This window comes from Vulpes lagopus, chromosome 4, assembly GCF_018345385.1.
Source record: "Vulpes lagopus strain Blue_001 chromosome 4, ASM1834538v1, whole genome shotgun sequence".
Classification (NCBI taxonomy): domain Eukaryota; kingdom Metazoa; phylum Chordata; class Mammalia; order Carnivora; family Canidae; genus Vulpes; species Vulpes lagopus.
Window position 1 is genome coordinate 72,492,075 of NC_054827.1, and position 14,891 is coordinate 72,506,965.

A 14,891-nucleotide genomic window follows, 5' to 3' on the forward strand; every position below is an offset into this window, starting at 1 on the left:
CGCTTGCACAGCATCTGGGGAGAGGCCTCCAGCTTTCACATTGTGCTGCACACCCAGGTGAGTGGGGGGGAGTCCTGGGGGGACCAGGGTCCTCGGGCCCTCAAGGTGGCACTGTTACTAGGTGGCTGCAGCACTGCCAGCCTCAGGCTCAGGGTGCCTTCGCCTGGGCTCCCCATGAGCCCTGTCACCCTGGCCTCTTTCCCACCCGCCACACAGGCCGTGGCTTAGGCCCAGGTGGCATTCCCGCAGCCGGGCCCGCTGCTCCCCTTGGGGTCAAGGGGTGCGCACCCACCTAGGCAAGGCCCGGGCGGGGTCCAAGGTCACACCGACTGAATGCTGGAGCCTGAAACCCGTGGGAGCCGCGTGGCCTGGTGTCCTCTGTCCCGGGTCAGCCGAGGCCGCTTTCTGTCCCCCAAAGCAGGGCGAGCTCAGCAGTCGGGAGCTCCCTCCCCAGCAGCCGGAAAGGCAGGAGGACACTGGCTGCCCACCCAACAGGTAGATCCCGTTTCCTTTCATGAGAGCAACGTGCTGGTTTGGAAGATGCAGTCGAGCAGCCGCGTGGAGGGAGTCCGAGGGCACGGCAGCCCAGGAGCAGGGGCAGCCGGGCCCGGGCCCAGCTGCCGGGGCCACTGCACGGAGGGGACCCCTCAGGTGCGAGGGGGGCCCAGGGCTGAGAGTGCGCAGGTGTCCGGGACAGGGGCGCTGGGCCCCAGGTGCCGCTCGCCCGCCGGGAAGGGCCTGTGGGCCCGGACGCAGGGCACAGGGGGCCGCCGCCCACGCCACCCCCGGCCCGGGCCCAGCGACCACTGCACAGGTGAAACGCATGATCCGAAAATTGTGTTTTAATATCACCTCTTTCCCCAGAACTGTAGGCCTCCTCCCCTCCTGCCCGTAGTTGGTGGAGCTTGTGTGCCTTCCCCCGGTCATCAGGCGCACTCGGCGCCTCTCCATTGCTAACCACCCCTCCTCCTCCCTGGTGTCCCCTCTGGGGGTGAGAGAAGCCCCTCCGACCCCCCCGACCCTAGTGTCCCCCGCCTCACAGTGGTTACTTCATTGCAACCCACTTAGTCCAAACACACACAAGGGGGGACGCGGGTGTTAACCTCTGCACACCTATGCTTTTGAGACTGCGGTATCCAGAGGGTGTGAACAACTGTTGAGTTTAAAAGTTTAATTAGGGGATCCCTGGGTGGCCGTGGTTTAGCACCTGCCTTTGGCCCAGGGGGTGATCCTGGAGACCCAGGATCGAGTCCCACGTCGGGCTTCCGGCATGAAGCCTGCTTCTCCCTCCTCCTGTGTCTCTACCTCTATGTCTATCATAAATTAATTAATTAAAAAAAAGTTGAGTTATTAGGATAGTTTTAGTTCCACACTCCACATTAAAATAACCAAACACCTCTTTCAATAGTAAAGTCTAATACTCGTTTCCAGGCAAACAGCATCCTGCAGGCAAATTGCACATCATTTGTTTTCAAGGCGACATGAACCTTTTCTAATACAAACACACGTGCAGATCTGACCTATAACGTCATGTTATGGGGGGGCCTTCGCTAAGGCCCAGCCTCTGGTGCTCTTACTTGATCAGGAAAATGAGAGAATTAGACTACGTCACATGGAAGGTTTTTTTCTGGCACTAGGAGAGATCTTGGCCAACTTCTCTCCCATGCGCTAAGCTGTACACATATTTTCTAGCTAGAATTGAGACTTGTGCATGCTTGATTCTTTTGCATATTTAATGCAAATACATTATTGAAAGGGGGGAAAAAGGAGTATTTACTGAGCTCCTATGAAGTATTGGATCCATTTCCCATATACCTGTGCCTGATATTACCACCATGCAGATTAGTCAATAATTAGGATTTCATTTCCCACTTACTTACAATTAATGAAATTCAGTGACAGGTTATCATTCCAGTTGTGAAACCTATATAACGTCACGCTTTTTCCAATTTACAGGCAATAGCTCTCAAATCTGCATACTTAAGGATTAAGACTTACAAAGACAATTAGACTGAAATTATTTCTCTAATTTCCTAACTGGTAAGTTGTATAACCTATTCAATTAAAAAAAAAAACAACAACAACAACACTTATTTCCATCAGTAACTGAGGGTATTAACATCTTTATACTCCGGAAAACAGCAAGAAGTTTTAACAATAGCAGTTGACATTTACCATGTCACCGTGATATTTATAGGCATTGTGCTAATTTTTTAAAAAAATTTAAACTCAATTAGCCAACACAAAGTATGTACATGATTTCAGATGTGTTCAATGATTTGTCAGTTGCATACAACACCCAGTGCTCACACATCATGTGCCCTCAGCGTCCATCACCCAGTCCATCACCCCATCCCCTGCCACCTCTCCTCCATCCTATAGTTTGTTTCCTATAAAGAGTCCCCCATGGTTTCTCTCCCTCTCTGAAGACTTGCCACTCAGTTTTTCCCTCCCTTCCCCTGTGATCCTCTGCACTGTTTCTTATATTCCACATAAGTGAAACCATATGCTAATTTTATTTCTCTGATGGACTTATTTCATGTGCTAGGTAATTTATAAATATTTTATTTAAGGTGAAGCTAACCACCTCATAAGGTAGGTAGTGTCCTTGTTTTATTACTGGAGAAAACTGAGGCTAAGAGGAATTAAAACACAAGTGGGAAATGACTGAACGAGGGAATCAACTCAGTCCTGACTGATGCCAGTCTATGTTCCACGGCCTTTCAAATAGTTTAAATTTCTAGAAATCATTACCTCCTGCTACTATGTAATAATGGTAATATTCCAAGAGTACCGCTTAACTGTAAAAATTACAAAGGGCTGGGAGGCAAAGTAAATGAAGATGTAAACAGCCGCTAACTGCACAGGGCAGCCCATGTGCAATCCTGCACGAAGCACCCAAGCGTCACTTTGGTGCCACACTGACTTAGAAGAGCAACATCATGGGGATCCCTGGGTGGCGCAGCGGTTTGGCGCCTGCCTTTGGCCCAGGGCGCGATCCTGGAGACCCGGGATCGAATCCCACGTCGGGCTCCCGGTGCATGGAGCCTGCTTCTCCCTCTGCCTGTGTCTCTGCCTCTCTCTCTCTCTCTCTGTGTGACTATCATAAATAATTAAAAAAAAAAATAGAAGAGCAACATCAGAAAGCATCCAACACAAGGGCTTGCAGTTTCCACACCCGGCTTCTGGGCAAATGGCATGGAACAAGCAATACCCCGTCTCCCCTCCGTGGCCTTTCCTAAGCTGATGTGGCTTCTTGTCTGCTGGCCCTCACTTCCTTTCAATCTGTTGCCTCCTGGTGCAGCCTACTCAACGCTTCAACTTCGGCCCATCACCTATTTTAACCAATTGTTTGGTTATTTTATTATATTAATATGTTATGTGCATCCTTCAAAAAAATGAGCAGGATATTAAGGATAAAAGCTATTACACATATACACAAGTGTCCTGATTCTAAGTCAGCTAGGCCAACAACAGAAATCACAATCGCATAACTGACTGGGTGACCATAAGAAACATAATAAAAATGAAACAGCAGAAAGCTCTGGCAACAGATCACTAGTTAGTGAAGGTAGGCCGTAACGGTGATTTAAAAGCATGGTCTTGCTCTCTGGTAGTAACACCCCTGAAGAGCATGTAAGTCAACTGTTTACCTCAGTCACTAGTTTTAGGAAGCCCTGGATGTGTGTGCGTGCGCGCGTGTGTGTGTGTGGGGGGGGGGGGCGGGAATGAGCTTTATGGTAAGAAATGAAGTAAAGCAAAATAGAACCCAAACTCTTTCGTGCCATGAATTCTAAAAATGATTTTCAAAAATAAAGTTCTATTACTCTCATCAAAAAGTCCATCAAAATCGAAGTGTTCTTCTCTACATTTATAAAGAATTTTAGTTCAATTGTTTATTGCAGATATCCATGAATAAAAAAAGTTTAAGAACCATGAACCAGCAGCTTTTGATTAAAATCCTGGCAACTCCTAAGAACGTTTCTCTAGTATATTATTATTTACCCGAGTATAGTTGACACCACAATGTTACATTAGCTTCAGGAGTACAGCAGAGATTCAACAGCTCTGCACACGGGCCTGTGCTCACAAGTGTAGCATATGGTGCCACTGTCACCATACAACACTAAAGCCATTACTGTGTGCCCTGTGCTGTGCCTTTCATCTCAGTGACTTATTCATTCCATTACTGGAAGCGTGTACCTCCCACTCCCCTTCACCCATTTTGCCCATTCCTCTAACCCTCTGGCAACCACCAGTTTGTTTATGGGTCTGTTTCTGCTTTTTTTTTTTTTAGGCTCCACATAAGAGCAAAATCATATAGTATTTTTATATATATTTTTATTGAAGTTCATATAGTATTTTACAGTCTCATTTCACTTAGCATAATAACCTCTATATCCATCATGTTGTTGCAAGGTCTCATTCTTTTTCATGCCTGAATAAGCTTCCATTATATATATATGTGTGTATGTGTGTGTGTGTGTATAAATGACATATGTACCATTCATCTATTAACAGGATACTTAGGTTCCTTCCATGTCTTGGCTATTGTAAATAATGCTGCAAAAAAACATAGGGGTGCATATGGTTTTTCAAATCAGTGTTTTTGTTTTCTTTGGATAAATAGCCCATAGTGGAATTACTGGATCGTATGGTTATTCTACTTTTAATTTTGTGTGGATCTTCCATACTGTTTTCCATAGTGGCTGCATCAATTTACATTCCCAACATCAGTGCACGAGGGTTCCTTTTTCTCCATATCCTTGTCAACACTTGACATTTCCTGTCTTTTTGATCCTCTAAGCCATCCTTATAGATGTTAAGGTGATTTATTACTGTGGTTTTGATTTGCTTCTGTGATGATGAGTCATGGGGATCCTGTTGGCCATGTACATGTCTTCTTTGGAAAAATGTATATTCAGGTCTTCTGCCCATTATAACTAGATTACTCGGTGTTCTAGTGTTGAGTTGTAGAAGTCAAATTTATATAATTTGGATATTAACCTCTTAACAGATCACTTGCAACCATCTTCCCAATTCAGTAGGTTGCCTTCACTTTGTTGATTCTGCAATATATTAATGATCATCATATGAGATTTTAAAAAGGTATGGCTTCAAGGTTGTTGTGTGTCACTGGAAATAGGGTTTTGGGTTGGGGGATAAAGAGATACTCTATTTGCCCTAACATCCTTAACTTAAAGCCTTGACAATTACCATAGGAAAATACTGGTTCTAGTTCCCCTATCTGGAAGCCTAAAAAATTCTCAACTGTCCTTCAAAACAATTTATGGGGCTAGAAAGAGAAACTCCTTTTGTAGATGTGACCAGGAATGTAACTGTGGCCTTGATAAAGCTGTGCGCTCCTGCTCCAATTACATGTGAAACAAAACAGGTGTCCCCTGGTAAAATTCAGTGTCCTTTCACTTTCAAATTCAGATTGTAAGTGTTCTTTGGTTTCACAGGCATAAGTAATTACATGTCTCATATGGATTTAGGTACTTAACTATTACTGTACCAACTGCTACTGAAGTGTGCTTACAAGAAGCAATTCAGTCTAAAAAGTAAATAATTGCCCTAGATAGAATTCATGTAACAGTTAACTGAGCCCCCTGCCCCAAGCATCCAATGGAAGTTTTAATCCTTACCCCACTGCAGGAGAAATTTGGCAAAGTCTAGAGGCATTTTTCCTTGTCACACTGGAGTTGGCATTAGCTTGTACTTGCTATTTGCATTAGAGGCTAAGGGTGCTGTTAGTCATCACAGAATGCCCGGGAGAGCCCCAGTGTCAATAGTGTGAGTGTGAGAAATCCGGAATTATAGGCAGTAGAGATACTGGGGTACGTAGTGGAGTAGAAAACAAATCATGCAAGACAATGAATATGGTCATTATCCTGGTCGAGTGTGTAATCTGAGATGTACCATTTTACATGTGTAGTTTTTTCATCCAAAGAGGCCAACACAACATTTATATTTAAATACTTTTATTTTCATTTCACAAAAAAAAGCAACAGTGTTTGCAATTACACATGCCTTTTCAGTCAGTGCTGGTCATATGCAAAACAAGTTATCAGAAGTATAAAGAAAAATAAGCTTTTTCCCTTTACAAGTGACACAACACAATTTGCATATATATAATATTATACATACTGTTTTCAAAATTTTCCACAAAAGACAGATTATGATACAAATTTAGAATTCCACCCACAAGCTCAGATTCAAAGAACTGTAGATCGGTATAGGTGTTTAAATACAAAAATGTAATACTTTTACAAGTTTCCAAGTAATTACTTTTTGAAGTGTTTGAAAGAGCCTACTCTTCATAGCAACATGGAACACTTGGCTTTAATCGAGACGGCCAGAAGACTAAGTTTTGTCTCAGTGTGAGTTTGCTGATTAATGCAAATGCTCCAATTATGCTGTAATTCTCATTATATAATATGTATACACACACACACACACACACATACATACACAAGTGTATTACTGTACTGATGGTTTATACAGTGCAACTTTTGGAGCATTTCATTCAGCTAAGCCATGACCTTTACTTCTTTGAAGTATTTCAAATTAAGAACTGCTCAGAACTGTCACTAATGACTACCAGGACTAATTCCAAAAAGGTGCCCTTTTCTCACTTATTTACGATCAAAGCTACATATGTCATGAACAAACTTTTATTTTTTTCTACAGCAGCAGGTATAAATAATAGCAAAGTATAGGCTAATTTTTGAACACTAGAACCTGAGAGTTTGATATGGTAAATCACATCTCTTTGCAAATGTTCTAGGAGTCCTATTAATGTTTCTAAAATATATATATAATAAAATAAAATAATATGGCAAATCTTCAGCATTATATTCATTATAAACTGTAGAACAAACAAAGATGCTTAGAAGCCTGAAGGAAAAAAGCAAGAAAGGAAGAAAGAAAGGCAGCGAGGGAGAGAGGGATTTTACACATGCATTTTCTTTGATACGGACAAACGTGGAGTCCTAACATGTACCATGTGGCAGAGGAAGAGTCAGTATGATTCAAGAATGCTGAAAGTGAACACACAAGTCTGGATGTATGAAATGCATGCAAAAAACATACAGCTGATGAGGCAACACTGACTTCCATTTTTTTTTTTTCTGACTTCCATTTTTAAAAATGTACTTGAGAATAACATCTAATATTACAGGCACTGAGGATAAGAAAGAAAGAAAAGAAAGGAAAGAAAGGAAAGAAAGGAAGGAAAGAAAGAAAAAGGAAAGAAAGAAAGAAAGAAAGAAAGAAAGAAAGAAAGAAAGAAAGAAAAGAGAAAGAAAAGAAAGAAAGAAAGAAAAGAAAAGAAAGAAAGAAAGAAAGAAAGAAAGAAAGAAAGAAAGAAAGAAAGAAAGAAAGAAAAAGAATGGTCCAGCTAATGGAGAACTGTGGAGAGAGAAGCAGCCACACAGAAGAGCTCTGGGTAGAAAAGGGCCAACCTGCCCTACCATAGATGGTCGTTCAAAGAGGGCTTGCCCCCCAATTCTTTATGGAATGATTTTTGGGCCCACGTTGTTATTTGCTAGAACCGTGGCAATAAGTCAAAAGGTTCATTTCAAAAATCAAAATAATTTCTATCAGTTACATAATATGCTATAGATGGAACTGCAGGAGACTTCTGTAGATAAATCAGAATTCCAGGCCTCCAGAAGAAGCTACTCTCAACGGTCTTCAAATAAATTCTAGACAGCACTTTTACTGGCATGCCAGTTACTGAGAGATTAATCAGCAATGAACTTTAAACATACTCTTTACTTAGTATTGTCCTCTCGCCTTTCTGTAATTTCCAAAGTACAAGTCCCTTCTCACCATTTCCTTCCATTTGAATCCACGTAAGGATGCTGAATCTGATTAAGTTTCATAACTCAACCATATCCAAGCATCTTCTCCCAACTTACTTGCTATATACCTGTTGCCATTAGTTACACCATCCTGACTGCCTTTCAAGTCAGAGGGCAGGGATTTGGTGGGACTTTATTTTTGTTAGAGCCATGCACTGCCCTGGAAGGGACTAAGTATCAATGAAAAATAATGAAAAAGAAAAGTGGATTAGATATGTGCATATATATATGTTTACATTTTTAAAGGCATATATCCTAGAGAATAAAACAGAATAACCACAAAACTATACTAGCTACTGCTAAATAAGAAAATATGTGGGAAAGGACGAAGCAATCTGTCAATTTATAAAACTCAGTTTTCATTAGGTCCCAATATAGAGAGCCATGCAAAGAACTAGATACTGAATGAAACAACCAAAAAACCCATATTCATACATATTAAGAATATTCCCCTGCCAAAACTATAAATCCCTCCAAAAAACCAAGTAAATAAACAACACACAACTATTCTACTCACTATTGCCAACATCGGCAATAAGGGAAAGGAGAAGGGGAGATGTGTCATACATTGATCCTTGATTTTCATCCGGTACCTATGCATCATGCTAAGACGAGGTACAAAATCAATAATAGGAAAACATTTATATACACTTTTTCAAAGTTCATACCCTGACCTTTTCCCCTCCCCACTACCCACCCAAATAATCTCTCCCCCTTAAAAAAATCACCCCAAATTATAAAACTATTGCCCATGAAGGCAGCGAGGGAAGGGAAGCAGAGGAGATTTATCATACGTATGGACCTCCATGTTTCACTGTGTACCTACAAGTCCCAGCAAAGGACTGAGTAAGAAGTGAAATAACACACAAAATGTAGCAAACATTTATATACATTAAAAAAAAAAAATTTACATGCGCGCGCACACACGCACTCAGCCAGACTACTCCCACCCCCCTCCCACCCCTCCAAAAAATGAAACTAAACATCTATTCTTCTACCATTGCCCACCAGGCAATGAGGGAAGGGGAGTAGGGGAGATTTTTCATAGAATCAATCTCAACTTTCATTAAGTACCTAAATACTCACGGCAAAGGACTAGATTCAAAATGAAGTAAACACCAAAAAGAAGCAGAGGCATTTATATACATTTAAAACATCAACTATCTTACCTACTAGGCCCATTCCCCATTAAGAAATTCAAAAACAAAGTATAAGTCCTAACGTCCTCTCATACAACAGGCCGTAAGCGATGGGAGAAAGGGCTTACCGCTCCTCTGGATCTGGGCCTCCACACTACATTTCACATCTACAAATCCAAACCAAAAAACCGGTTTGAAGTAAAAGAGCAAAACCACCACCACCACCACAGCAGACATTTATGTACCTTTTAAGAAATGTAAGCCCAGAAATCCCCCACCGCCCTGCCCCCAAAAAACCTCTCAAAACAACTATACCACTAGTCATTGCCCAGACAGGCAATAAGGGAAGGGGACACGAGGAGATTTTTTTCATAGAATGAACCTTAATTTTCATCATGTACCTAAATATCCAAGGAAAGATCTAGGTACAAAATGCAGTAACAGAAAAAAGGAACAAAAATATTTATATACATCTTAAGGAGTACATATCCCCACCCTCCCAGCGGAGGGAGTGGTAGTGTACAAATATTAATCTACAACTACTCTAAACTATTGCCCACAGAGGCAATAAGGGAAGGGGACAAGAGGAGATTTTCATACATCCGGACCTCCACGTCTCATTAAGTACCTGCACGTCCAAGCAAGGGACGGGGTACAAAATGGAATAACACATATAGTAAGAAATACTGTACATACAGTTTTCAAAAGTACATATCCTGCCCTTAGTCCCTTCCCACCCTCCCACCCCCACCCTCAAGACTTCAAAAAATCCAAACTACTTGAAAATGACTGCCTACGTAGATAAAAAGGGAAAGGGAGAAGAGGAGATTGCTATACATCTAGAACTCCACGGTTCACTGGGGACCTGTGTGTCCGGTGAAGGACGGGGTAACCAGTGAAATACTATAATAAGGAAGTAGAAACATGTATATATATTTAAAAATATTTACTCCCAAACCCACAAAAGGGCCCCTGAAACTAATTAACTACTCTACTAGTCATTGCCCACTAAGGCAATAAGGGAAGGGGACAAGAGGAGATTGTTATACATCCGGACCTCCATGGTTTATTGGGTACCTTCCAGTCTGGGTACCCAATGAAATAATACAACTTGGCAGTAAAAACAGGTATATACAGCATGTACACATCCCTTCCCCCAACCCCCTCCCTCCCTCCCCCCAACTTCAACAACTATTCTACTAGCTATTGCCCACACAGGCAATAAGGGAAGGGGACAAGAGGAGATTGTCATACATCCGGACCTCCACGTCTCATTAAGTACTCTGATGTCCTCTGAGAAGGACACAGTACGAAATGAGTAGTAATACAAAGTCTATTTATATACATTAAATACATACCCTAGTTTCTCCCACCCCACAAAACAAAACGACATCAGCTACTAACCCTAGGAGGCAATAAAGGAAAGGACAAACAGGAAATCTGTCCTACCCTGAGCCTCGATTTTCACATATGTACACATGCAAACACATATAAGATGGAATATAAAAAAGGAGCATAACACATATCTGCAAGAGAGCTACACAAGCCCCACCTCACCAAGACTCGATCGAAACGAGAGCAACGACAACTGTCCATGCAAGCCACAAGGAGGAGGTAAACGGGACATTCGTCATACTTCCGCACTGCCACAGCTCATTAGGTATCCACACACCCATGAGAAAGATGAATGAAGTGCTAAGTGAAAGAACACCCACAAAATAGCAGCAAAAACATTCTGTACACATTTTTAAATGAACATACTCTGCTCTCCGCCCAGTATCACCGTTAACTTCCAAAAAGAGAAACGTCAAGTCACTACCTGTAGCCACTGCCCACACAGGAACTTGGGAAGGGCTGGAGACATCACAGGACAGTATCTACCTCGTTATCAGAATAAAGTGTACAAAACCCAAAGAAAATAAAAATACATCAAGACTACATATGCACATTTAGAAAGTATATGCCCCGCCGAAAAGCCACTTAAAGACATCAGTTAATTCTGAGAGCTGCTGCACACGCAGGCAATGAGGGGAAGGGACAAGAGGAGATCTGTCCTGCATTTGGGCTGCCACTTTTCATTCAGGACTTACCACCAAAGCCGAAAATGAACCACAAAATAAAAGAATGCAATGCATAGCAAAAATACACACATTTGTTTTCTTAAAGTACAAACGGGGGAGTCAGAGGGGAGAGAGAAGCAGCTCTCGAGATAGAGAATTCATTCCGATAAAAAGAAAAGAAAAGAAAGAAAAAAGAAAAGAAAAGAAAAGAAAAGAAAAGAAAAGAAAAGAAAAGAAAAGAAAAGAAGAAAGAAAGAAAGAAAGAAAGAAAGAAAGAAAGAAAGAAAGAAGAAAACAACAAAGGCAAAGAGGAGAAAAAGAGCTGTTTCGTACCTAAGAAATGCAGACCTCATTTTGCAAACTCTGCCCTGGAAGTGCTGACTTGGTGATGCCGTGTGTCCTGAGCTCACACACCTTCTCTGCAGTCCCATCAGATGAACGGGGGTTGCGTGAATATTCAGCAATCCGAGCGACCACCGCACGTTAGGTTTCCAGGTAGACACTGAGGACATGGCTCAGTAACAGGCCACCGGTGATGCAACACACTCAGCCCCTGACCCTGACCCTCACTTCTTACTTTCTGGTATTCAGAGAAGACTCTGTTCTGTACCTGGGGAGACTGAGGCAGCTGCACAGCCTCTACGTACCCAGAACTCTTCTGACAGCTCTTCGGCTGCTGAAGTACGGTAAAATGGAAACATGAGCGGCCAAGAGTGTTAGGAGTAAGCAGAACCTGTGATGGTGAGAAAGTTCAGGAACAGCTAAGCCACAGCAACGTGGTTTCATGTGCAGGGACTCAGAGAAAACAAGGAGGAGGAGGAGGAGGAGGGAGGCCCGAGCTTGGGGGGGACGCTGACCCACCTGCGGTTTAAAGGATCCGACATCCTGCCATTAACACACTGGACTCCTTGGATTCCCACCTCCGCCTCCAAAGTGCGGGTTTTCTTCTACGAGTCCAAATCCCCAGGTTTACCTTTCTTAACAACCTAGCACACATGCCCCCCATGTCCCGTTCAAGTAGCCCGGCTGTGCTGTGGGCCTGGAGAGCGAGGCCGCCAGGGCACCCCAGCCGCTTGTACCTGTCACACCTCATGCTCTGTGACTTGGCCTTGCACTCCTGGCTCGGAGCTCATCTTTAGAAGTGCCACATGGACGGGTTAGCTTGGCGCTGGAAACTACGGAATCCCGTGGGAAACTGAAGGGGGGGGCGCTGAAATCTACAAATGAGGAGGTGAGGCCTCCAGAGAGGGGCAGCCGAGCAGGGGTGCGGTCGCCGAGTGGACGGGTTGTGGGTACAAGGCAAGCAATGGATTACAAGTCACCTCTTCTTGCAGCCCACACTTTGATAGGGATTTACTTAAACGTCATCCTCTGTCCACACACATGCACGCACACACACACACACACACACACACACACACACTCAGGGAAAATGATATAATTCAAGATAAGATTTGCCATATGCAGAGTTAACAGACATTTCAGGAGCAATGTAAAGATGGGCGGGGAAAACTGAAAAATCTCAACTGATGTTGAGAAGTAGCAAAATTTAAACTCTGTATCAAAGTGGAATTCGGTAATATAACATGGTAAAAAAACCAGCAACCAAAAAACCCCTCAAAAGTTTAGTATTTTTCCCCACTCTAAAAATATAAAAACACACTGACTTCCAATATCAACTAAACTCTCTTTCGTCTGCTGAAGCACGAGAGGAATAAGGAGCTACAATCAGCCCAGCTTCAATAAGACATCTTTAGAGGATTCTACGATTCTCAGGATATAATATTTTGTACTCTGAACCAGAGGTAAATGTTTAGAAAAGACTAAATTGGGGGGAAACACATTAGGATTAAAGAAAGCTACCTTTTAGCATGCCAGCATTTTAAATTTTGTTATATAAAAATACTTTCATAAAGTAAAATATAATTTTATACACAGTCCCACATATTTTCACTGTATACCTGCTAAATTAAAAGAGCTGACCTTTCCCACTGATTCTCTGGAGTGTTTTAAGTGCTCACAAATGGGTATCTGCCCTTTTCATGTACACGAAAGATGTTTTCAAACAAAATACAAAGTACTCAAAATTATAAGGAAGAAAACTTTTCCCCTAAGAATCAAAGAAACTCAACGATCTAAGTATTAAGTCTGCATAGCTCAAAAAATTCAAGTACAGTATTTCTCCTTTACAAGGAGTGAAAATGCCATACAGTTTTGGAAATCTTCCCTTTTCTTTCTTTCTCTCCTTGGCCATCCCTTTAAATCAGTTAGTTTGGCCATGATAAGAACAAAATAAAACAAAACAAACAAAAATCCACTGGGTTTTCAACTAAAGAAAGTACTGTCTAGATAGAAAAAATTCAAAGCCCACCATATTAAATCTGAATCAGGTTATTCCTATCCCACATTCTCTTTATTCCTTTAAGGTACTATGGTGAACTTTAAATAAAAATGCTCAATTTCTCAAAGACCCCATTTTAAAATGTGCTTCTAATATAAGCTATCATATAACATGAAAATCTACACATGAATATGATTCTCAGAGAAAGTGTCTATGATCAGGCAATGTCAAAGGCAACTTAAACTAATTGTATTTTTAGTAACAGTGATAAAGTCATGATAAAAGACAACAGTATTAACAAAATGCTTGCCATAAATGCCATAAATGTACACATATTCCTTTATAACACAAGGTAATAGCTATAGCAGGGAGTGACAAAGGTGTACAGATTTGGAGAGTACTGGAATTCATAAATAAAATAATTGTAACTGAAGCTAACTCAGTTTGAAACATTTTCCTAAAAGATGAAAAAATAAGTATTAAATATTTGGAAAATTTAATCTTTTGTCCTTGTTACTTAGCTTTTCAGTACAACAAAAATTTAAAAATTCTGTAGCACCTGGCTGTTCTGCAGAAAAAAAATATATAATAGTTATAGACCTTATTTGAACTTTGTTTCAGAAAATAAAGGATTGATCAAAACCTCAAACCAAAGTAGATCTGCACACCTGAGATCAGTTTTCTAACAGTTGTAGGATTCATCGACTTCATTACCATAGTTTTTGAAGCTAAGTTTTGTACCACATTCAAGTAACATCTATCAGTGAGAAGCAACAAATGGCTGACAAACCAGCAGCCTGCAAAGATGACGGCTCCCGTGGTAGTCTTGCCTTGTTTCACTGTGTCAGTATTTTCTGGATACCAAGAAAGAGAACAGAATGCCAAAACAACAGATTTCTTCCCCTATTTGTGTATCTTCAGAGTAGAAAAATTATTGTTTTTGTAGGTGTTGGCATATAGGTGAATGTAATTCTGTATAATAAATAACTATGTACTGCCCAAAGACAATTCGAAAAAGACAGATGAAAACTACACAGACGGGCCCTGAGCTAACTAGAACTCCTAAGAGTGCAAACAACTTGGCAGCAATTCTGGCTTCACCTTGGCTTTTTGCAAAAGCAGCAGAGCCCAAGTTAATAAGCTCTCTGAATGGGCAACAAAAGGGGGTGCAGTTGTGCATGCTACAGCCACCACGTCAGAGTTTTAAGGTTCTTCTCCATCCATCGGATGTTCAACTGAATGACTTCCAAAGCCTCCTGGACACAACGAAGCCGAAAGGTTGCCTCTGACTGATTTTCAAAGAACGCCTGGACCTGTAAGTTGCACGCAGAAGTATTTCAAAAGGAGAACACTAAATCACAGGTAACTCTGAATATCCCTTTCAAATAAGCTTTAACTTAGTCATGGCTATGCTGATGTCTTGAAAGAAGTAGAGACAAAAAGCACTTTCCTATTCAAAGAATTTACATCAAGTTCCTGATCA

The 14,891-nt window shown here is 41.7% G+C and overlaps 1 protein-coding gene across 1 annotated transcript in view; it reads right to left on the bottom strand.

Annotated features, from left to right (window-relative positions):
• Nucleotides 1–5,967: 5,967 nt before the first annotated feature.
• Nucleotides 5,968–14,891, bottom strand: part of LOC121489040 (leucyl and cystinyl aminopeptidase) — a 97,444-nt gene continuing 88,520 nt past the window's right edge. The window contains exon 18 of the mRNA XM_041751483.1: nucleotides 5,968–14,721. Within this exon, the coding sequence (XP_041607417.1) occupies nucleotides 14,590–14,721 (132 nt within the window). The 3' untranslated portion in view covers nucleotides 5,968–14,589. The remainder of the gene's footprint in view (nucleotides 14,722–14,891) is intronic.